Source organism: Podarcis bocagei, assembly GCF_964188305.1.
Source record: "Podarcis bocagei genome assembly, chromosome: 5".
Classification (NCBI taxonomy): domain Eukaryota; kingdom Metazoa; phylum Chordata; class Lepidosauria; order Squamata; family Lacertidae; genus Podarcis; species Podarcis bocagei.
The window spans coordinates 32,814,229-32,838,671 of record NC_138129.1 but is presented as its reverse complement, the minus strand read 5'-3'; the positions used below and the strand labels follow the sequence as shown (position 1 = coordinate 32,838,671).

The following is a 24,443-nucleotide window of genomic DNA, read 5'->3' as shown; positions in this document are numbered from 1 at the left end:
TCCTCCTTATTAGGCTGTTCATAAGGAAATAATATAGAATAATTCTAAGGGAGAAAATTATTTTATGTTCAGAATTCCCAATAAACTGTATGAAATATCCTAATTTCACAGTGACATAGTTCTATAAAGTTTCTATAAAGAAAGTTCCATACTATATAAAGCAAAGGTATGTCTCTCATATATATTCTTATTAGATGTTTTCCTTAAGTGTGACAATATATTGCCATCAAACTGGTACTTACCTTTTTATACCATCACATACACATTATTTTGTGCATGTATTTTCTGACATGAGTCTTAAGGTTCAAAACAGTAAAGTGAAATAGCTTTCCATATTCCTCATATGGGAACTGTAATGTTGATAGTGCAGTGTATACCTGAGAAGTTAGGATAATTTTACTGTGGATCATTTAATCAACTATCCTTTTATATTTATTCTATTTATAGGGATAAGAATGTTGAGATTCCCACCCACCCACCCTCTATGTTAAAGACTACAAGAACAGAACCAAGTGGTTTGGATAATCTAATCTGAAGTAAAAAGGAGGCAATACTGAACCAAGTTATAAAGATATCCCCAAAGTTACATTTCCACACATTTTCCAAACTTAGTTCATGCCTAATCCTTGTTTGTGATCACGGAACCATGAATACCTCTTCTTTACTAATGTCTGTAGTAGAATGGCTGTGCATAAAGACACTTTGCTTCTTATTAATCCAGAATAACCATTACCGCCTGCTTGTCTAGGCAATCATTAAAACGGATAAAATAAAATAAACATGCTCTGAAAGAGCAAAAAAGAAATGAAATATTTCTTCTTCAGCTACCTCTTAGGGAAAAAAGTGGTTATTAAAACGGTTTACAATATGAGGTGGTTTTGATTTGGGCATGTAGTGCTGAAAAGCGTGACCTTCGATTGACGGGGAAGGAGAACCGACCGTCTGCTGCCGCGTCTATAAAGCTTCGCCGACTCGGGAAAGGAGCAACAAGCGCTTTTAGCCCACTAAACTCCCGCGGCCCCTCGCTAATGTTTAATCCCAGGTCCCCTTTCCTTTCCAGATTTCACTACCAGGCCTGAGCTGGCTTTCCCCACCAGAGGGACTGGAGAGCGGGGTCCCTCCGCTCCACGGGAAGCCGGGAGGGGCAGCATCGGCGGCGGCGGCGGCAGCAGGCGGGATCGGGTTTCACATCCTGATCCCGACTCGCTCAGGAGCAGCAGCAGCCTTCGCTCAGCCGGAGGGGCGCAAGGAGGGAAGCCCGGGCGGCGCGGCCCGAGCGGAGGACATGGCGGAAAGGTGAGTGCGGCCGTCGGATCCCAGCCAGCAACTTCGGGACGGAGGGGATCCCCTGCCCGACCGCTCGCCTCCCTACCTGTTGAGCTGGGTGGGGCGCAGGGCTGGGCCCCAGACGCAGGGGAAAGTATGGAGAAGCCTCCGCCGCCATTCCGCGCTCCTTTCCCCGGCGAGCGCGCGGCTGAGGGGAGGAAAGAAAAGTGTGCGGGAACTTTTGGGCGTCCCGTTTGGGGGGGGGGGGTATGAACGGCGAAAGGGCACTTAGCGCTCTTCGGGAGCTCCTCTTAGTCGGCTTTGGGCTCCTGAGGGAATTTCCTAAAACGGGGGGAAGGGGAGCGGGACAATGGGCGGGAGGCGGCGGCGGAGAGGAAAGTATTGGGATTGTGGTGAAAGAACAGTTGCGCGACCCTGCTGGAAATGAAGTTTAATCCGCCCCCCGCCTCGGCACAGACCGGCTAAGTGTCCCCACACGAAGGTGGCATGGTGCATTTTCACATGTTCTGGTTTTTGGTCGACTTATCGTGTGTGTGTGTGTGTGAGTGAGTGGCTTTAGGCGGCGGCGGATTACCGCGCTATGTCGGTGGTTGCTTCGGTGGGGGCATATAGTCTTACAGGCGAAGAATGGATGATGATGCGCTGGTGCATCATGCTTGAGACTGCAGCCTTGCACACTTGCAAGCACTGTAATGACTCTCGCCTCCGGGTGCCAGCCATACTTCCAGTAGCTAACAAGGATTGCAAATCCTGCTTCCTCCAGAACCGTGCCCGGAAAAGCGCTGGAAAGATCACCTTTGCATAACTGAGTTAAGTTAACCACGCTGGTTGTGAGCGTGACAAAGGGAGCTGAAGGTCAACGGATCTGCATTGTGATCTTGAGTGGGTACTTTTAGAAATCACATGTGTTTAGGGTTACTACAGAGCCCAAGTATGCCGTGGCTGACATATGCAGTAGGATGTCACCAAGCCCCTTCTTCTCACTGGGACTCCATTTCCCATCTGCATACTTGGCATGCGGGAATGTATGTACAGGGTCGTGGGTTCCAAACTGCAGTGGAACATAGTATAGATGCATGCAATCCCTGCACATGTTTATGAACAGTAGTGTTGCTTCTATAGGGACTGATCATGCTCTTGGAAAAGTCGTATCTTATGTATTGACTGGGACAGGCACCCATTTGGTTCTTTTGTCCTATGCTGGGATCCATGACTAGGTTAGTATACAGATCTAGCAGTTCTAGTCAGGAGGCTATTTTATTTGGCTGATCAGCCACTGACCTTCTAAGCTTCTCTTCTGTGTTGTAGGCAGCTTTGCGCTGTTGGTGCCAGAATATGGAATGCAAAATAGGCAACCTGATACTTTTTAATGGAATGGATTCTATTTTTATAAGTGTGCATGTGTAGTTGTACTTTCTGATTTGTATGTAGTATAGACACACTAAAATATAGCTTGTATGTGTGCACATACTCTTATATCAACAGAAGTTGCTGGACCAAGAAAAGATATCCCATTACTCATTTTTTATCATTATTATATCCTTACTTGATAGTGTACTCTTACAGAAAATAACTTTTTTGAAAACGTAGAGAAGTAACTTGTTCTACAACAAGGGTTCCCAAACTGTGGTCCACAGTAAATATTCTTGTTGATTTTTAAATGCATTTTTATTGCTTCTTTTGTTTCTTGCATTGTATTTTATTATTTATTAATAGAATTGTATAATTGGAAGGGACCACAAGGGTTGTCTAGTCCAACCGCCTGCAATGCAGGAATCTTGTTGTATTTTAAATTTTACTGTATTTTATGGAATTAAAATTGTGATATAGTAAAATGCAATGGAAGTAATAAAAACAAATTTAAAATCGTACAGCATTCTACCTTGGGTAGATAAATTAAGCGGTCTGCCAAGATTGTTGGCAGTTCTCCACTGGTCCATGGAGGAAATCTTTGGGAGCCACTGTTCTGCAACACAGGGCTATGATCCAAAGAACTGTCCAAATTAAAGAGTTCATGCCCAATAAGCCTTTGGCATTTTTCTCTGAAGAACAGTCGCCACACTCACACCGAGGAAATACGGTATACGGCAATCAATAGTGTGTGTCTCAAACTGGTTTCCAAGTGTGATATGGGGGACTGCTGTTTAGCACAGAAGTGCAGTTTATTTCTAGGAATATGGGCTTTGAGACTTACTTCCATGTGACTTTGTCCTTAGTAAGTGTGCACAAGATTGAAACCTCAGTGTAAACATGTTGATCCAAGCTGTTTGTACTAGAAAGGTCTTTGTGCACTTCTTTTGGATATACCCTTTTATCTTTTTGTCCTTTTTTTTACCTTTTATGCTAGTGTGCTTTTGTTTCTTTTGTAACCCACTCCCATGTAGAACTATTACTTCCAAGATAAAAGTGAAGGCCATGTGTACTTGAATAGGAACATTTTCTTGGAAACATTGAAAACCAAATATGTACTGTTTTTATTCTGCTTGGAGACATGTACATTCTTCAGAGGGATTCAGCAATGTCATATATCCACAGCTCTTAAATTCAGGATAAACTGCTGTGATTTGTATGTCTAGATTGGTTTCGCCATTTGACATTTTGAAAATTATGTCTTCATTGAAATGTTTGAGGTGCTGGTTCTGGGCCAACCGTTCTGTTTGAAGGGGTCATCTTATTATTATTTTTTAAAAAATATATGTTAAAAGTGAAGCTTCCAGAAGGTGTACCATAAATACTGTATAGAAAAGTCAGAGATCAGTGTTGTAGAGTGAGCCTCTCCATGTGTAAAACAGTGTAGATAATGAAATGCTTTGTACGCATGTTTTTGAAACTGGTACAATGTTTAAATATGTTGTGACCTGTTTACATCAAAGTTGTTAATGATCCTTGAAAAGAATCCTCTCTGACTACCATGGGATTCACTTGCTTTGTGTGAGGAAAAAGGAAGACAAGTTCTTAAAAGCAAGACCAAAAAAGTAAATATCACAGCAACTGCTTTTATTACCTCACAGTATGTAAAGGCTTATTGGGACAAAAGAAGAAGAAACAAAAATGGTGATTCCTCATAGTTTTTAAAAATAAAAAATAATATGAAATCCTAATAGCTATCTAGATTTTACTGAATACATGAATTTCTAAAAACTTTGATCAGATCAACACACACACACACACACACACACACACACACACACGTACGTATATATTTACTACAATCTAGTAGTTATCTATTTCGTCCATTTTTGTCCCAAGTACTCCTGGAAGCATCTTACAATCTGTTTCAGAACCTAAGAGGTTAATAAGGTTATATGTTTGCAAAACTCTTCCTATATTGCAGCTCAAGTTTAGTTACAATCAAGAGTGGCTTATTGGGAGGAACAAGGCGGCAGGAATGGTGGCACTGCAGAAACACAACCAGGACCAGTGTACGTTCCCAGCAGTGTGTCCACATGGCATTGACTTCCCTGCTACCTTGTCCCTCTCTTCTAGTAAGCTGCAGCTATCCTAATACCAGGAGGTGACGTGATGTGCACCTTTGGTAACTGTTCTTTCAATCTAGTTTATTATTCACCGAGCTGTGTATTTATGGGAAATGTAGTCTAATTTTTTGGATCCAGATAGTCTGAAAATGGTGATGTGAGCTGAGATGTCAGTGGATTATTGGAATGTGGGGATTTGGGCCATGTTCAGGTTTCAGAATGGGTTTAACTAATTGGAAAACATGGGGACATACCTGTAAGTATATGTTAAAGAAAGTACATTTGAGATTTTATAGAATCATAGAATTGTAGAGTTGGAAGGGGCCCCGAGGGTCATCTAGAGTTTTCTGATACTTCCTGTTATTAAAAGAATCAGCTTTGGGCCATAGATTGTTGGATTCAGATTTCTATAGGTAAGTACCATGTGCCAGTAAGATGACACATCAAGTCAGTTGACATATGAGACATTTTAGCTTTATTAAGATTGAGATAGAGGTCTTGCTTGCTCCAACCAAAAAGAGCAGAAATTTAAAAAACTTAGATAAAAAGCAAGTTGTTCTCCTGTTCTTGTTCTGTACTCTGGTTGTACTAGAAGTAGTGGATAGGCCTCTGGAGCACTTGGCAGCATGCTGTGACCAGTTTCATGACACTTGAGGATAAAGTTGCTCAGTCCCATAGTGTCTTAAATATTGTTGTTTCAGTTCCAGATGAGGTATCCAATGCAGTGTGTTCCCATGCTCTGTGGGATCAATTTTGGATTATGCAGCCCAGTGATGTGGACAGGTTTCATGCAGTGATGCAGTTGGCTTCTTGCACTCTTGACCTCTGTCCATCCTGGCTGGTGAAAGCCAGTTCGTGGGGGGTGTTAACTGGATAGATCCAGGGTGTGGTGAGCACAACTTTACACAGTGGAAAGCTGCCTGATGCTGTTAAACACTCCTGAAGATGCCCACTGCAGAATCTATGGTTTATTATAACAACTACCATCTGGTTGCAAGTCCCCCCTTTTTTCATATGGTGGTGGAAATAGTGGTGGCTGAGAAGGCCGCAGCATTTCCTGGAGAATATGACTCAATTAGATCCGTTTCAGTCAGGTGCAGTTTTGGGACTGAATCATCCTTTGTTGCTCTGGTGAATGACCTACAGCAGGACAGGAGGAATGCAACTCTTGCTTCTTGATCTTTTAATACCGTTCACCATGGTATCCTTCTGGTAGCCTTTCTGGGCTGGAAATTGGGCGTGCTGTTCTATAGTAGTTCTGCTACTACTTACAGGGTCATATCCAGAGAGCAGCATTGGGAGACTGTGTTTCAGCCCCATGCTGATTGCACTATGGTGTCTCACAGGGTACAGTCTGCTCAACATCTGCGTGAAGCCATTGGGTGTGATCATTTGGAGTTTGAGGGCAAAGTGTCACCAGAACAATGGTGACATACAGTTCTACTTCTCTGTAACATCTGAGTCACAAGAGGCTGCACATGATCTGGACTGTTGTGTGGGCACAGTGGTGGAGTTAACCAGAAAGTTGAAAATGAATCCTGCGAAGACAAAGGCACTGTGGGTTGGTAGTTCCTGTGTCCGGGGGATTTTCCAGTTGCCTGTCTGGATGGGGTTGTACTCTCTGAATGAACAAGTTTGGAGTTGTGGTGTGTTCTTGAGACTATTTTTGTCACTGGAAGCTCGGGTAGCCTCAGTGGCTATGAATGCCTTTTTGCAACTATGGCTGGTACGCCAACTACAGTACTTATTGGGCAGGGATAGTCTGGCCACAGTGATTAATGCACTGGTAACCTCAAGACTTGGTTCTTGCAGTGTGCCCTATGTTGAGCTACCCTTGGACCTGGTCTGGAGGCTCCAGCTGGTGCAAATGTTGCAGCTAGACTGTTGATGGGAACAGGCAATCACCAGCACATAACTCCAGTGTTCAAAAGCTTCCACTGGCTGCCCATACACTACTAGGCCAGCTATAACTCGTTATTGTATTAACTTACAGAGCCCTTAATAACTTGGACCCAGGATACCTCAGGAACCACGTGATTTGTTATATCTCTGCTTAATCACTGAGGTCTTTGCAGGAGTCACTGTTAGTGGTCCCCCACGGCTCAGATGCATGTGTTCAGCTATGTGTTCAGTATTATGGGCCCAATTTTGTGGCATTCCCTTCCAGTTGTGGCATTCCCTTCCAGGCCCTCTCCCTGTTGCACTTCATTTACTGAAGACTTTTTATTCCAGCAGGCTTTTTAATTAAATTGTTATTTTATAGTTTTAATTCATTTGTAGACTTATTTTATTGCGTCTCCTGTACATTGCTTAGAGATGACTGTAATTAAGCAGTATATGTATTGTTGAAATACTGCTTCTGCTGCTGCTGCTACTACTACTACTACTACTACAACAACTACAATAATAGCTACCTAGCTACCTAGATAATAACCAAGTAATAGCTGTGTAAGCCTCTCAGCGATGACTTGTTTCTCTCTGCTTTTTAAATGTTTATTTCTATGTAGTGTTTGTTACCTAATAAATATATATATTTTAAAAACGGCATAAGTCTGCACTAATGCATGTTTTCCTAATCTTTCTGTTTGAAGTAGTTCTTTACATGTTTTATAAATATTGCTCGTTCTTTAATCTGGTCTGTGTTTAGCCTACAGCCTGCCCACCTGTGCAGATCAGCAAATTGTAGGATTAGAGCCTCTTGTCCAACAAAAGGGAACAAATGGCCTGTATCGTAAATCTTTCTGAACAACTTTAGTGCAACAGGAAAATCCGTATTACGGAGTGAAGACTAACAAGTCACGTGTTAGCCAGTTACATGAGTGGCTACTCAGAAATAAGCCCCACTGAATTCAATGATACAAAAGCCAGGTAAGTGTATATAGGATTGCAGCCCAAGTTTTGTATATTTTAAAAGTTTTAAAATAAAGAAATTAAGATCTGGCTGCTTCCTCTCCTCCCTCTTTACAGCTGAATAATGCCCAGGGTAATGTTGTCAAGGCAAAATGGCTTTCTAGTTTAGAATGTGTGTCAGTTTTTAGGTGGCAGAGTGGTCAAAACTACCTTCTGATAACTTTGTCCTCTCTGGGTTTTAGTTCTGTAGTGTTTAAAAACAGTTTAGGTAAGTCATAGTAGGGGTGATAGGCAATAGAGGGCACTGAGTGTCTCTTGCTAGTATGACATGTGTGGTGTCCATCTGACAACTGTTGTATTTAACATTAATTTTATTAAAGAAGTGCTTTAGGAGACCTGTAATCACAGGTTTAACAAAGTAGTGTGCACCTCTAAGAAGAGCCTGACATTAGATTTCACCCTGGAGGAAAGTTAATAATCCACATTACCTAGAGATCTAGTTAAATAGTGCTGATATTTCATCCTCGGTTGTGAAAATACTGAATATGCTATGTATCTAAATAGGCTTGAGGCCTTATTTGAGGTGAGACGCATAGCTGCTGAACATATAAAGCTTCGCTATACCAAGCTAGTTCACAATTCACACTTAGCCATGATTCGTTTTCAACTATTCATTTATTTATTGAATTTATAAGCTCCCCTCCTCCCAAAGGAAACTACAGTGACAAAAAGATCCACAGTTTAAAAACAGAAACAAAGCATTTACTCCCCCCCCCCCGACTATGACTTCACTATGAATGTGCTTTCTACCCCTTGCAGGGATTTATCCTGTGGGTGTCATGCATGGCACAAAAAAGCCATAATATGGCTTGTCGTGTTGCACAACCCTGGATTGGGGTATTCTCCCCCTCCCCCTGCAACAAACCAATGAGCGGTATGCCAGAAATACAACTTACTTCTAGGTTACTGCTTGTAGTTTATTTGAAATAAGCAGTCATGCTCCAGGGTTGTGCAGTGTGGCAAACCATAACAAGTTTTGTTTGTGTCATGCATGGCACCCATGATAGGAAGGCACACAAGGTGCATTCACAGTTAAGTCACAGTTTAAAGCAAACTATGGGTTAGCATGGCGTACAAACCAACATACTTTGTCATTAGCTACTGTGACATTGGCCAGTATGATTTTACTCTGTGACTTGAAGTCGATCTCCAGGGTCTTGGTCAGAACTATCTTTTTCAGTTTTGCTACCTGAGATTACTTACTTTCTTTTAATTGAAAATGCTGAGAGTTGAATTAAATAGCTTCCAGATGCAACACATTGTCTACCACTGAACTACATTTCCTTCCCATTGTGTTGACCTTTATTTCAGTGATTTCTTTCCATAATAGCATAATTTTAATATCAAAAAACCTCAAATGCTTAGTTTGGTTAAGTTTAGTTGTTCTTAATGTTATAATTTTACACTAGTTTAAAAGTAGATAAAATTATATAAACATAGGTCCTTGAAAACCAGCAGCTCCCCCCAAAAAGAAACAGCCAACGCTGATTACCTGGTATAAAAAATATAAAGCCAAGTAAAATTTACAGCCTGGTCATAAACACATTTGCATGTAAATCAATTTCAGTGGCACTTATTCCCAAGTATGATTAGACTTGTTTGTTTGGGAGTGTCCCATTGAAATCAGTGAGATGTGTTTCCAAATAAATGTGTTCATGCTGAGGCATAAATTAGTAAGTGCATTTCTTTACTTAAAAGATTCTTCTAACTCCAGAACCAGGTGCTGCCATAAGCTCCTTCATGCTACTGAACTTCTTTTGACTGAATATTAGCTAAGGGCTGGTATGATGGATTGTATTCTACAATTATCATTATTCCCATCATTACCTTCCTGGTAGACCTGCTTTCTCCTCAAACTTGAATTGAATTAATGTATGTCCCAATCCTTAGCATAATTTACTTAGAAGTAATTAAATCACTTACATAATGTCATCTTGGGACTCAATATTTTTTTTGGCCTTCTTTGGCAACAGCATCAAGAGAGACAATCTGCTCTGATTATCAGTGTGGTCATCTTGCAAGTGAATCAGATATCTGGCCCTGCATCACCCTCCCAGCTGCCTTTGGTGTAGTGGCTCTGGCCTCACTGAGTGTCTTCTATGCTTTCACCTAGGATGCTTGAACACAGAAGGGAATGGAGAATTTGAATTTTGAAGTCAGTGGCTGTTGTGAGAAATTAAACCTCTGCATTTACCTCATTAGATAGCACCTTGTGGGTGCAGTCTCAAAACCTTTGTTGAAAAGAACAGTCAGTTCTAGCTGTTCAGAAGTTACAGCAGAGGTGGGTAATATTCTTGTATCCACCCAACACAAGAACTCTTCAGTCCTTTTGATGCTGAAAGAACCTTCATGCAGGGAGCTTAACTGTCCTGTAGATAAAAAGAATTCCTTATCTGTTAGTGTATTATCTGGCTACACCACATCTACTCTTGATAAGTAGGAAAACTCCCTCTGCCAAAATTGGAAATGCTTCCAGCTTGTAAGTGTTCAGCTGTATATTTGACATGTAGCCCACAAGCTTATTCTAGAACCAACTCCCTATTTGCCTCCTGGTATGGAACAGTGCATAAGCTTTATAACAAAGTGATGGTGTGAAGAATGCAAAGTAGAATGTTGTAAGTCCTACAGATCATATTGATGGTAACTTACGTTAATGAACAAATTTGTCCGAGTTGGTATAGAATTGGTTTCCTGTGCTTTTAATAATTACATAGATAAGAGATTATATAAGGAGCAACTCAAGTCTTCTGTGCAGGTATTAAAGGTACAGTACCACTAAGACTTGTTGAATCTGGGTGCCCAAGCTGATGCAATTAGGCTTGGACAAGTTCGTGGTGGAACAGACAGCTGTATAATGCATACTTGTTTGACAAGGATTTAGTTTCACAACCTCTGAAATTTAAAAAAAATGAATCCTTTGTAGACAGACACCGAGTATCTAGAAGATTTCCATCATCAACCTCATAATGTGAGTTGATGCAAAACTAATCAAATTGTGTGTGTGTTTTCCTGAAATGCAATTGAATATTTGAAAAATAAACACGATTTTTTTTAAAAAATGTATTCCTCTGTTGCCTCTTTCACATATCCCTTAGTAGTCCCCCAACTTTTGCCTTTTTCCTGGTTCACAATTCGCTGTAATAAGAATACATACATTTTCCTAATGCTTTATTTGGTCTTAAGTCTGTGTTGCCTCACTGGAATAGTGTCTTGTTCTAACATGCATACTACATGAAAATCCCCTTAGGGCCTTAGGTAGTCAAAACAGCCAGTAATGTCATCCTTTATAATATAAATTTAAACTAGGGTAAACATGATGATCTGGTTTAATCTGCATTTATGAAAGGTTTCTGTGGGTAATTTTTTTTTAGGATGGTCTACCTGGAGGTTTTTAATGCCTCATTAAACTCTCATGTGTAAATTAACCTTATATACTAAAATTGGCTTTTTCAGCAGGAATATAAAATTATCTTTGTATTTAATTTAAGAGCAGAAGCCTACACACAGTCCATTTGTAGGTGTCAACTATTATTGCTAGGCTGCAATCTGAAAAACACTTTCCTGAGTGTAAGCAACTTTGAAGACATTAGGACTTAACTTTCAAGTAAACATGCATGGATTTATAGCATAATACATTTGTTAATCTTCAGGGTGCCACAAGACCCTTTGTTGGTTTTGCTCCAACTGACGAACATGGCTAACCCCTCTGGAAATTATTTGTAACTAAGTATCATTAGGCATAATTGCCCATTCCCTTCTATGTAAAAGTAGGCAAATACCTGTACAATTTCTCAGTCTCTGTAGGAAATTATTTGGAGGGGGAACACCTCTAACTTACTGTACTCTCTTTTTTCCTTCCCCCACTGTGCTTTCTTTCTCCTTCCCCCTTGCATTGATCCAGCTGTCCCTCATTTTATATATTAATTCATCTAAAATTGCTCCTTTCCCCTTCTGTACGTACAAACACTAATGCAGATTAGAACCTCAAGGCAACCCCATAAGCAAGGATGGAAAGGACTTCCCATTTTATCACACTGAGGGGTTTTAAGTTTACCTGCAGTAGATGTTTTGCTGAAACTAAAGTTGTTTTAAAGGTACCTTATTTACCCAATTAACTGGTCAGTTATTTAAAAGTATTGCAAGGTTTTGAGCCCAAAAAGGCCTTCAGTCATGGATGTTTCAACGAAGAGTTAAAGAAGGTTTTCTTCATAGGTGATTTACCTCTGCGGTGCTAAACTGGAAGTGTACATGAGGTGGAAGCATTATTTAGCAGAGATATCAACTAGGGCAGATGTTTTTCAGCCACAATGCCTCTTTTAGCCTCTTCCATCTACACCGATCCTGTCTTTGTGGCTAGTAGTTATTAGATTGAAGATTGCCACAACCCGCATGTGGTGTCCAGTTATAGATATAGAATCTGTAGACCTGATATTTGTAAAATGCTTCATCTGGTGCCAGTTGAAGAAGTTTAGAAGCATTGCATCTATGTGGCTCAGTCCTATTCTCAGACTTATTCTGGGTATTCAAGGCAGCTACTATCTGCCATCCTCTCACATGTAGGTAGATGTTTTCCACAGTCTGCTGTGTAATTAGTGCACTAAGGTACAACTAAAAATGAACAGCAAGATTGATGTTAGTGTACAGTACAAATGCTTCCCATGGATTCATATTTGAGATGCTGTGTTCTTTTTTGCACAGTCCAGAATGTAGTAAAGGAAAGATTGTTGCTGTGAATGCAAAAGCAGCTAATAGAAATTGATCAGTGAGAGATGTAGGCAAGATCACATGAAGAATAGGGCTGGAGAGGCCGGGGCCCTAGTTAAAGAGTAAAAAGGGCTTATGCAGAAATTCTGCCTGCTGCTTGTCTGTCCACAACTGTTCTGCTCAGCTACTTTTTTCACCATCAAGTTGCTATTTCCAATATCAGATACTGTCCCGAGGAAAAGTCCCAGATGGATGGGCTCATGACAAAAGCGGGAGAATGCTAGACACCCTCTGCCATGTCCCACCTTTGCATTTTAAATGGAACCCTACTCCTGCTTTATATGTGGTTGAGGCAGGCCTCTATTGAAATATGTGGCTGCTAATATCACATTTTATTTGGGGCCCCTTTTTAAATGTTTCTGATAGTTCCTTTTAGAAACTTTTCAGTAAGATTCTATCTCTTTCAGACGTACTGCAGCTTGGATTTAGAGCCATAGTCTGGAAAGCAGTGCCACTTGGGACTTCACACTGCAACTGAGAGAAAATCCTGAAAGAACTAATTCAGAGTGACTTATTTTCTTAAAAAGCAGTTGACTGGAATATGGTTTTTGAAGGAAGCTGGCTTTCTCTTGAGTTCTGTTTCCCATCATTGCTTTCTCATAAAAGCAGAGTGTGAAGTCAGAGTTTCCATTTGCAAAACAACAAAATTTTACATGTTGCTGCAAGCCGGGGGCCCTAAAATCCTTCAGTAACAAAATCCACCATTTCCTTCAACCTCTGAACCCAAATTCTGTGATTGTAATAAAATGAGCATATATATATATATATACACTGTAGTCCCATGTGTTTCTATGTATCACACAACTTTGTGTAGGTGCATCATTCTGGTTTTATAGAATGTAGAAATCTAGTTTGAGCTGAGCAAAACATGGAAATAATATAATAGCACGGACACGGGAGAATGTGGCGTGTAGTCTTTTGTGGGATGCCACTAATGCTAAGTAAAGAATCTCCTGCAGGCATCATTTTTTTTCTGTGGCACAACAGGGAGCATTGTTAAGTGTGGTTAAGTGCCTTTAACTCGATGGTGATTTAAGCACATTAACTGTACACCCGCTTATACCTTTTTTTAACTATGTATTTTTAGGTGGCTCCAGGGTTTAATCAATTAAAGCTTTTGTTTTGTAATCCATGATAGCAAAGTTTTAACCAGTTAGTTAAAAGCACATGGGTTTTTTAGGTTAAGTTGAAATAAAAGTGTGTACAGTCCCCAAGTCTTCAAGACAGGCTCATCAAGAGCTGCATTATCAGTGATCTTGACAAGTCCGTGCACCAGTGGAGATTTAGCATCTTGTTTTGCTGGGATCAAGGTGTCATCTTTGATAAGATACTCCTGTGCCCCATGTCTATGTGGGGCATGGCTTGGCAAAAGAGGCATTGTGGTCTATAGTGGATAGCTCAGTTGATTAGAACATGATGCTGATAGCAGCAAGGTTACAGGTTCAATTCCCCTGTGGGACAGCTGCACATTGCAGGGGGTTGAGCTAGATGATCCTCAAGGTATCTTCCAACTCTACAGTCCTATGATTCTATGAAATTAGGGCCCTTCCAGGCCTGACTAAAGGCTTCCTAAAGGCTAGAGCTTTCCCACTGCTGTCAGAGAGGATGTAGTGACTGCTGTGCTCCTCCTCTGGAGAGTTGCCTAGAGCTAAGCCAAACACAGGCTTGTGGTTTGTCTTACTCCAAACAAAGCATGGACTTTACAGCTTCCTTCAGGCAAGATCTGAAGGAGATGACACCCTAAGTGAACCAGGGCTTATCTCATGGGAGCACAGCAGCAGGAGACCTGGGGAAGAACAAGAGTGCAGCAGCCAATCTCCACACTTGTGCATTTGTGCTGAGCCATAGTAACTGAGCCACTTTTAAGATGTCCTTTGGCTGAAAGGTAGTTTGGAACTATATATCACTTTACCACAATTTAGAATTACCAGGTTTTCTCAACAAATCAAAAACTTTTTAAAGGCTCTGCAAAGATTCTGTGCTTCTCACACCTTCAGTAAAGAAAAACAGCACAGCATAAGAATAGGCAGATGGATGTTGTGGCCAGTGGACACTTACAGGTATCCTGTCGAAAGCCACCTTCCTAGAGCAGCCTACACAAAATTCAGTATGTGATCTTGGCAGTTGGGGTCAAAGAATTCAGGATGCATCCTAGGCGTGGGGAACCGTTGGCCCTCCAGTTATTGCTGAACTACAATCCCAGCCATCCCTGGCCATTGGCCATTCTTACTGGGGCAGATGGGAGTTGTAGTTCAGCAACATCTGGAGGGCTAAAGGCTCCACATGGTTAGAGTGAAAGACATGTTGCCATTGTGCTTGAAGTCAAAGTGGTTTTCAGTACGTTGCTGAGTTTTCCAGCATAATCTCACAATGTTACTTCGTGCTGGAAGCATCCTTAAATGGACTGTGCATTTGTGAAACCCAAAAGGGGATTGGAAAAAAAGTGCTTGTTTGCATAAGTTTGTTAGCCCTCCTAAAGGGCTAAGTTGTATTCTTAGAGCAGGTTTGAAAAGAAAGAAAAGAAAAAGAAAGGGATAACTAAAGCTGTTAGTTTGACATGGTTATATGGTTGTGTAATTAGGAGCAGTGGTCTGTGCTAGGAGACATAATCTTATTAAGCCAGGGACAAACCTGCCAGCAAAGACCTATTTGGTCATACCCATCAGACTCCACTGAAACTTAGCAACTGCAATTAATCTCTCTGCGCAAGGAAGCTGAAGCTATAAAAGGGAATGTGTAGTATCTGCTAGGAAACTGCTGTGGGTGAAATGTTGTACGTGGGGCTGCACCCCACAACAATGAAACAATAGCAGCGAATGTTTATTTAGTGAAATGGTGGTCTGATTATACGTCAAGATATCTGAAATACATGGCAGTTGGCACCAAGGTCCTTTGGATGAGGTGTAGGGTTCTTTAACAGCTTGCCAGAGATTTCACAATAGCCAGCAAAGGTTTATTTTGGCTTAACACAGCCGGGAAAATGTAAATTTAGGGCAGTATGCCACCCCAGAGGTGCAACCCACTCCAAAAAGCACACAGAGAGAACTCAAGGCTTTTTTAAGTAAGTAAAAAATAACTTATGTTCCTTTTGCCTTGTTTATGGATTTTGGACACTTTTCTTAAACATAGTAGATGAAAGTTTAGGGAGAGAAGCAAAGTTTTAATGGGGAATCAATATCAAATGACTAGATTTATGTCCAGCTCTCAATTATAGAGAGGAAAAGATGCAAACACAGATGTCACAGTGTAGAGGGTCGTCTAGATTATGGATTCCCAAACTGTGGTTTGCAAGCTTCATTCAGGTGGTTCAGGGTGACTCTGAATTTGTGGTTGTGGCTCATCCATTAATATTTATATTGATTTTTAATTGCTTCTTTTTATTATGTTGTATTTTATGGTATTAAAATTTAAATTCTATGTAATTCTGTGTAATCATGCAGCATCCAGCACAGTGCACAACGCAGTTGCTACAACACAAAGACCAATAATTAAGTAGTCCACCAAGACACTCAGAAGTTTTTAAATGGTCCAAAGGAAAGAAAGTTTGACAGCCATTGATCTAGATTTTCCAGCTGAAATGCTAAATTAAGGGCAGCACCATTCAAAACAAGGTAAAAGGGCCTAGAGTGTCTTGTAAGGTTGCTATTACATTCCTCCTGCAGCTATCACAGTTCAGGGGAAGTATTCTGACTGTGTTGGAATCCCACAATCTGTACAGTCTGAAGTCATCCCTTCTGTTTAGAATTTGACTACTTAATGGAATAACAGAAGACTAATACAATGCAAAATCATGGAGGAACCCAACTTATTAGACTAATAAATTATTTTTCTTAATTATTTCTGAGTGTACAGGTATAGCTAGAGAGTGCACCAGGAAGTCCTCTACTTTATGCTCTTTGCTTAAATTACTGTTGCTCTGGGTATGTGTAGGTTCATAATTAAATCTGCTCTACAGCTGTTTGTCAGACTATTTTTGTGGACCTTGGGCAGACCAGTTTTTCCCGGTCTATGGATGCACCACAAGAAATAAGATTCCTTATAAATATGAAAATTAGGCTGTGATTGCAGCCGTGTTGGCAGGACCGTCTTTTGTGCCAGGTGTGCATAAGGGCTAATTTCATCTTGCTGCTATGTATAGAAATACTTTGTTTGAACTCCAAGTGCAAAGGTTTTATTTTGTTCTTCACAGGCAGCCTTCTGGTGCTAAACACTATTTCCAGAACAGCATGCAACAACACCTTGGGATTTAGTTATATTTCTGTAGATTATTTATAGAATAAAAGGGCTTGTAAGGGTATTGGGTCATCTGTCTCATTCTTTGAGACAGATTAAACCATTCTTAATGCTAATCTAGTTTAATTGAAGGGTCCTGTTTTGTTGCCTCAATGGAAGAATCTTGTTCTGTTGCTCATCTGCCCTTCCCATAATGTTTAATGTTTCCATAATGTTTAAGATTGGTTGCTGTCTAATGGAGTCTTAGCTTTTTTCTTTGACCTCAGCTATTATGGACACTTTCTTTCTCCATGTTGCCTTCCCTCCAAGATGAATCTATAGTGTGCCAAAGAAAAATCACACTAATGTTCCAAGTAAGACAGATATAACGTAAGGCTATGTACACACTAAAGCACACGGCTTATCCCAAAGAATGCTAGAAATGGCAGCATGTTAAGGGTGCTAGGAATTGTAGCTTTGTGAAGAGTAAGCTACATTTCCCAGAATTATTTTAAAGGTGCTTTATGGAGCCATACAATATCCTGTTTGCTTAAAGTTGATTGATTTGCATGTTTGAAAATGTAGAAGTCTTTTACATGTATCTTAAATTTAGAGTTGAGCGATTGAGTAGAATAAAGGGTTGGGTAAATGAAGGCCCTATGTGAGGAATAAGCAGTTATGCTGCCGCAATACAGTCCCTTAAAACGTCGCCAAAAATAGCTTCTTGTTTATAAGCGAAGTCAGGCTTGGAATCTATAGCACCTGTGAATATAAAAGTTCCATGTGCCTATTTTGGGGGGGGACTTCCATTCCTTTACATTTGATGTGCCCACACCAGACTTTCTTTGATGATTCAGAGAAAGGTGGTATGCTGAATTATGATGAGTGGCTAGGGACAATTACATCAGACAGCCACCATAGCTAGCAAACTTGTTGGCATCTGCCTGTCTCGGGGGACAAAGGAGAATGTGCCTTAGTTAACATTTAGGTACTCTGAGCATGAGCTGGCCACTTTTAGCTAATTTTATTCCCCTATACAATTAGATAGGAACAAGGAATCATGAGTGCTATAGAAGAGGAGCAGTGGTATGGAATGTACCACTTGCAGAGTGGACATCTGAAGGCAGCCCTGTTTAGGGAAGCTTTTCATATCTGAAGGACTATTGTATTTTAAAATTTGGTTGGAAGCCGCCCAGAGTGGCTGGGGAAACCCAGCCAGATGGGCGGGGTATAAATAAATTATTATTATAAATTATTATTATTATTATTATTATTATTATTATTATTATTATTATTATTATTTAGTGTATGCATGGAATTAACAGCATAATTGCCTCTGATATCAAACTAATTTGGGATTCTTGGCATCTTTTTCAGATTCCAAGTTAGTTTGGAAGATTCAGAGTCCTACAGTAGCTTCTTAAATCAGCAGATGGTTAGCATGAAAGAACCCTGTAAACGTGATTCTTGTAAAATATATTCTAGTACTTCTCATAGTATATATTCTTGCTCTTTTTTTGATACCTATTTATTTGAGATCTGCCAAATTCGCCTCTCCTCTTCTTTAACATCCTAAAAACTACTATTATCCTCTCTGTTGTTACCCATTTTATATTATGTACATCTATGAAACTGCTATTAAATGTTAGAGCAGGTTACTATTGGCTGTTTGGAAGGATTGTAAAAGTGAGTAATTTGCTGACTAACTAACCCCCACAAAAGAAACCCCTTATCATTTGTTAGTGGCCTCTGTAATTACCACAGAGTATATATTTCAGTGGTATATATTCATTATCTAAAGTTTCTAAATAGATAAGCCAGTTTTTCTGTCATCCATTCACAATGGAGTTCGCCTTTTTCTAGTTAGTTTGCCTAGATTAGTTACATTAGATTAGCTACTAAAGAGCAACATCTGTTATGAGAAGTCATCTCTCTGGGTATAATCTCATCTACACATTCCTGTTTCTCTGGATGCATCTGTTAGCCATAGCATCATGCTGGCCATCAATAAACCTCTTTTGGCCCAGTTAACTACAGAAATAAGAAAACATTTCGTTTTCATTCCATTTCATTTTAATTTGTATACCACCTTTCTATATTACTATACACAAGGCAGTTTACAACAACAAACTATACCACAAAGATCACACCCCTTACAATAATCTGATCTAATACAAGAAAATGTTAATAGAAACATAACTTTAAACTAAACAACTTATATCAAATAAAGCAATATTCAACAATCCATTAGCATATAATAGTACACAACAAAATTAACTCTCAAAATATCAGCAAATAATAATTACACAGAAATTTACTTTTAACAATTACAGTAAATAATTGCTAAAGTATAATTAATAAAAAATAACAGCAAGTCACAATGCATAAAATACCACCATACATAACCAAATAAAAGGGTGAAAATGAGAAACAAAGACATGCAACTTATAATTAAAACAAAAAGATGTTTAAATAATTTAGCAATGTGTCCTCATAGGGACTTAGGCCTTTCTCTGCAGTCCTTGTGGACAGAAGATGTGTTAAAAGTACCATCACAGACCTTTGCTGCCTCCAAACCTTTATGATCTCAGAATCTCAAATTACCAGAGTTTTGTCATAATTTGTGGTGGTTAGCAGAATCCAAGCCTTTCTTGACAAAGTGTAGGTCAGGCTGCCTTAACCTCTGCCCTCCGGATGTTTTTGGCCTACAACTACCATGATCCCTAGCTAGCAGGACCACTGGTCAGGGATGGTGGGAATTGTAGTCTCAAAACATCTGGAGGGCCGAGGTTGAGGAAGCCTGGTGTAGGTTGATGCTGCATAGTTTTTATTCGCCAACTATCAGAGTTGGATGAGCCAGTGATCTGTAAGAAGGTTGGGTGAAATGGTGATGCCTGCTAAAGTGGTAGCTGAACATTTAAAAGAGTGCACTCTCCCCTGTTTAGAGGTAACTGAAAAGGGCCATATTTCATTTCCTCAGAATCAGAGCTGGCTAGCTATGGCTGCAACTGAATAGAACAGTAACTGTCTTGGAAAGTGGCCATTCAAGACACAGTCAGGAAATTCTAATGGATGCAGCATAACCTCAGCTGCTAACACTTTGTTGCCACTCACTTTCTTTTTACACAATGCATTTCCATTCCTTCTGGGATAGGCTTGTTTGAAAACCAGTCAAGAGAGAAGTTATATTTCAGATGCTGTCCTTTGCATCTGGGTTTTGGACTGCATAAAGTGCTGAATTGGACCCTAGGCATCCATACCCAGGACAATTAAATATTTATTAAGCAGATACTATGTGTGACTTAATAGAAATAAATGGGATGTGTTTGTTTTCCAGCCTGGCACTGAAATATGAAGACATTACTTAAACACACTTGTGCTTGGTTCTGTCTGAACTTGAACTAAGCGCCAGGGGTAGGGAGAATTGCTGGCAATGAATTTATCGGCCCAGCACTATGCAGTGAGTGGAGCTTTGAATCTGTAAGAGAGAATATGCCCATACAGTGGTACCTCGGGTTACATACGCTTCAGGTTACATACACTTCAGGTTACACACTCCGCTAACCCAGAAATAGTGCTTCAGGTTAAGAACGGACCTCCAAAACGAATTAAGTACTTAACCCGAGGTACCACTGTACTTTACTATCTCTTCATTTCATGATGCAGCAACCCATAGAAAGAGTTTTGATAGCTTTCACTTGGAACTCTTGTGTTGCCTAGTGGGAATAATACAGATGAAATTTAGGCTGTGTATAAGCCACATCTTCTTATACTGCATTATTAAAGTTTTAAACTAGAAGCAGTGTCCAAAAAAATGAAGGTGTGGGGGCTTGCATGATCTGCAGGGAAATGTTGTTTTGGACTGTGAACACCTGTGCTGTTCCAGCTAATCTCCTGGTCTGCAGTTTAGACTAATAAGGATCAGCACAGCAAGATTTGGCACAGTCCCTGTTGGCACATCATTGATACTGGGTTTGCTGAATAGGCATGGCTGACACCAAGGAAATCTTCTGGTTAGAAATGCCTTTAAGAAAGCTGGGAAGAATTGATCTGTGTTGTCCTTCATGTGATCATTGTAAATGTTATGCAGTCGCCTGATAACTGTTGCCTTGATATTTCTGTCATGTGAGTTGTTGAGAGAACGTCAATGGAAGCGGCATATTCTATAATAGAAAGGGAAGCCTTCCCATTATAGGTTTTAATTCAAAAGAACACAAAAATGCCCATCCTGTTCTCACAGTGGCCAAACCTGCAATGGGAAAACTGCAAGCAGGACTTGAGCACAACAGCTCTCAGACTTGTGATTCCCAGTAACTGGTATTCAGAGGCACCCTGCCTCTGACAGTGGACATAGAACATAGCCATAATGGCTCATAGCCTGGATAGCTCAGTTGGTTAGATTGTGGTGCTGATAACGCCAAGTTGCAGATTTGATCCCTGTATGGCACAACTGCGTATTCTTGCATTGTTGGGGGTCTAGATGATTCTCAAGATCCCTTCCAACTCTATGACAGCTTTATCCTCCATAAGTTTGTCTAATCCTCTTTTAAAACCATCCAAGTTGATGGCCATCACTGCTTCATGTAGGTTCATGATCTGTAGTTTAGCTATGCACTGCATGAATAAACACTTTATTTTATCTGTCCCAAATCTTCCAACATTTATCTTCATTGGGTGTCCACAAGTTCTAGTCTTAGAAGAGAGGGAGAAAAACTTTTTTCTATCCACTTTCTTCACACTGTGCATAATTTTATAAATTTCTATGAGGTCACCTCTTGCTTGCCTTCTCCCTAAACTAAAAAGTCCCAAAATGCTATAATCTTTTTCATAGGGGAGTAACTCCACCCCCTTGATAATTTTGGTTGGCCTTTTCTGATCCTTTTCCAACTCTGCATTATCCCTTTTCAGGTAGGGCGATCAGAACTATACACAGTATTCCAAATACAGTCACGCCATAGATTTGTATGATGACATTATGATATTGGCAGTTTTTTTGCTTCTCTCTGTTCCACCAGGTTCCTGTTATTCACACTATATCAATGCCATCCTCTAAGACCAAGCACTCTGGTTCACCCATCTTGGCTCAGAGGCTTCTAGCATTAGCATATAAACACTTGTATACAGTCCCTCTCCAAATGTCCTTGGCACTTTCAATTTGATCTGTGGCGCTTTGTGTTGCCAGTTAACTCTGGTCAACAATCAAGCTGTGTTGTGCTTGCCTAGTGTGGGATAAAAAGTATTGTTCACCCCAACACATGTTTTTTCTTATCCTTCTCCTCAGTTATCAAATGTGCTCTTGTTTGAAAATAGATCTGTTGTTCACAATAAAAATATCTGAAAACTGTATGCAGAATTAAACCCCAAGGTATTCCACCCAAGCCTTTAAAGTAGCAGTTTTACTTATGTGTTTGTATCCTTCAATATAAACAATGACCAACTATGTTTAGATTGGTTTGTTTACGGCAAATGCTGAAGAAGCCCATAGTTTGAAAATGTTTTGCTAGACCTACACCTTGTGCCTTTCATTTGTCGATTTGTTAACCTCTCTCTGTTTATGGAACAAACATTATTCAGTGCAGTTTTGTAAACAGATCTTTACTTTTTCATTTGGTTAGCCATTTGGCTTCCTTTCTGCAGTTTAGCACCATCAGGAAAATGGTTGTTCTTCCCCCTGTTCAAAAGTCACAATGTGCCTCTATTTGGATTTACAAAGCAATTGGAAGTTGAAGGAAACGTGTAATGTTGGATCCTTGTGGACTAAGCAGTTTTCTCCTTGTTGTTTGGCTTATTGCCAAATTCCTACACTATCCCAGAGTTGTAGTGATTTAGTTGAGTCACACTTAACAAGCTTGGACAGCTAATATGTTCAAGAGTTCTCGGCTTTGAGAGACAGAGGGAAACAACTGTGGATAGGGACAGCTGCAATCTGAGAGAGTTCCTGAAAAATGAAACTACATAAGTTGCAATGAAAACAACATTTATCTTTGTTTGATAGGTTTAATGACTAGTCTCTTGTGGACTTTGCTACCTGAAAAATAGCCAAATCCTTCCCAAAGTACACAAGTATCTGCAGGTTTTCAATGAGTTCTCTCTTTTGGCTCATAAAAGACTGGCAACTTCAAAATCCCAGAAAGAAAGAAAAAAGACAGAAGGCTATTATTTGCTGATAGCAGATGCTGAGGAATGTCACAAAACATTTTGGTTTGTTCTGGGACTTGAATATGTAACTTCAGAGTCTTTTAACTGGCTTGCTGCAATTTTTTACTCTGTTGAAGTTAAGTCTTCCAGAATGGAAAGTACATTTCCTGCAAGACTGAGTCCCAGGCCTTTGCATGGAGCATATGCAAAGTGGTTGTTTTGTTTGAAGATCTGTTTGGTAAACAGAGGGCTTTGGCAGGGAAGCAAACAACTGACTCTTTGGCATTTGGATAATGTGTGGGGTGATCAGGAGGGGGGGAAAGCTACAATAGTGTCCCTTGCAGAGCAACTGCAAATTAGACAGAGCCATGCTACAGTAAATAACCCATGCCTAGTTCATACTCTGCATTAAAAGAAACTCCAGACTTTATATTAGGAATCACTATTAGAACATACAAAGGATGGCAAGCTGGAAATAAAAGCTGTGTCTTCTAAACACAGGAGGCTTTTTCAGGTTTACTTCCATAAATTTAAAGGTAGGTTTTAAAAAAGAAAGCTGACACTGTCAATAATTAAAATCATGTATCAAATTGTATATGACATTTTAGAACATAAGCAGCCCAGTTTGTAATGTTTATAGTTGATATAAGATGGGCCTAAAATCAGGTCTACTTCTCATTTTTAATTTATTTACCACACTTAAACCCCACGTTTCCTCCAAGGATTCAAAGGCAGCGTATATAGTTTACCTCTCTGGTTTTTCCTCACAAATAACCTGTAAGGTAGGTTAGGAAGTAGTACTGTCTCACAGAGGCGGAGCTAGCTGCTCTGGCACCTGGAGCGGCACACATGCTATGCACCCGGGGGCAGAGCAAGCGTCCCGGGGGCGGGGGCAATGTCACCCCCCCTCAGGAATTACACCCGGGGCGGGTCGCACCCGCCGTACCCCCCCTTCCCCTGCCAGTGCTGTCTCAAGGTCACCAAGCGAGCTTTGTGCTTAGGAGGGAATTTCAGCTTGGGTCTTCCAGTCCTGGCCTAATACTCTAACCATTTGAAAGTTGTTTTTCACCTATAATGACTTTATCCAGCCTTGCCAATAGTTCAGGAAATATTTGTCTGTGATCTGGTCCTGCACCCAGGAGGCGTATCACTTTTTAAGTGCCCCTGTTTCCATCAAGAGAACTCTTCCTTCATTATTTGAAAGTGAGTGAGCTTTGGCTTGAATATTCAGGGAAAGTTGTGGGTGCTAAATCTGTCTGGCCCTTCTCTTATCTTGAGCAGTCATAGCACAGCACCTCCTGCCCATGTGCACACACCACCTACCTTTGCCTGTTTTTTATTGGTCAAGTTCCCCATATTTTCCACTCAAACTCCCTCCTGAAAACACTGGGGAAAGGGGGGTGGATTTTATTTCACAGTGATATCACAGTAACTCACATAATGCTTTTTCAAAAGTTACCAGGTTTTCAGCTTTATTATTATCATTATTTTATTTATTAGTTGATTTAAACCACAAAGGTCTCAAAGTGACTTACAAAAGCCACATATATATCTCAGTGAGTTGAGTGCATGCTTTGCTGGCAAAAGAAGCCAAATTCAGTCCTGGTATCTCCTAGTAGGTTAGAAAAGCCCTGTCTCTGAAACTCTGGAGAGCTG

General features: G+C 40.3%; 1 protein-coding gene across 6 annotated transcripts in view; it reads left to right on the top strand.

The window, feature by feature from the left end:
* Positions 1 to 24,443, top strand: part of LOC308587981 (rho GTPase-activating protein 39-like) — a 99,684-nt gene that overhangs the window by 10,247 nt on the left and 64,994 nt on the right. For 4 of the 6 annotated variants that reach the window (XM_081196054.1, XM_081196049.1, XM_081196047.1 and 1 more), the window contains one exon: positions 1,061 to 1,296. In XM_081196054.1, coding sequence (XP_081052180.1) covers positions 1,286 to 1,296 — 11 coding nt within the window. In that variant the 5' untranslated portion in view covers positions 1,061 to 1,285. Of the gene's footprint in view, positions 1 to 1,060; positions 1,297 to 7,410; positions 7,632 to 24,443 lie in introns of those variants that run through there. The other 2 variants (XM_081196051.1, XM_081196053.1) reach the window with 2 other exon arrangements.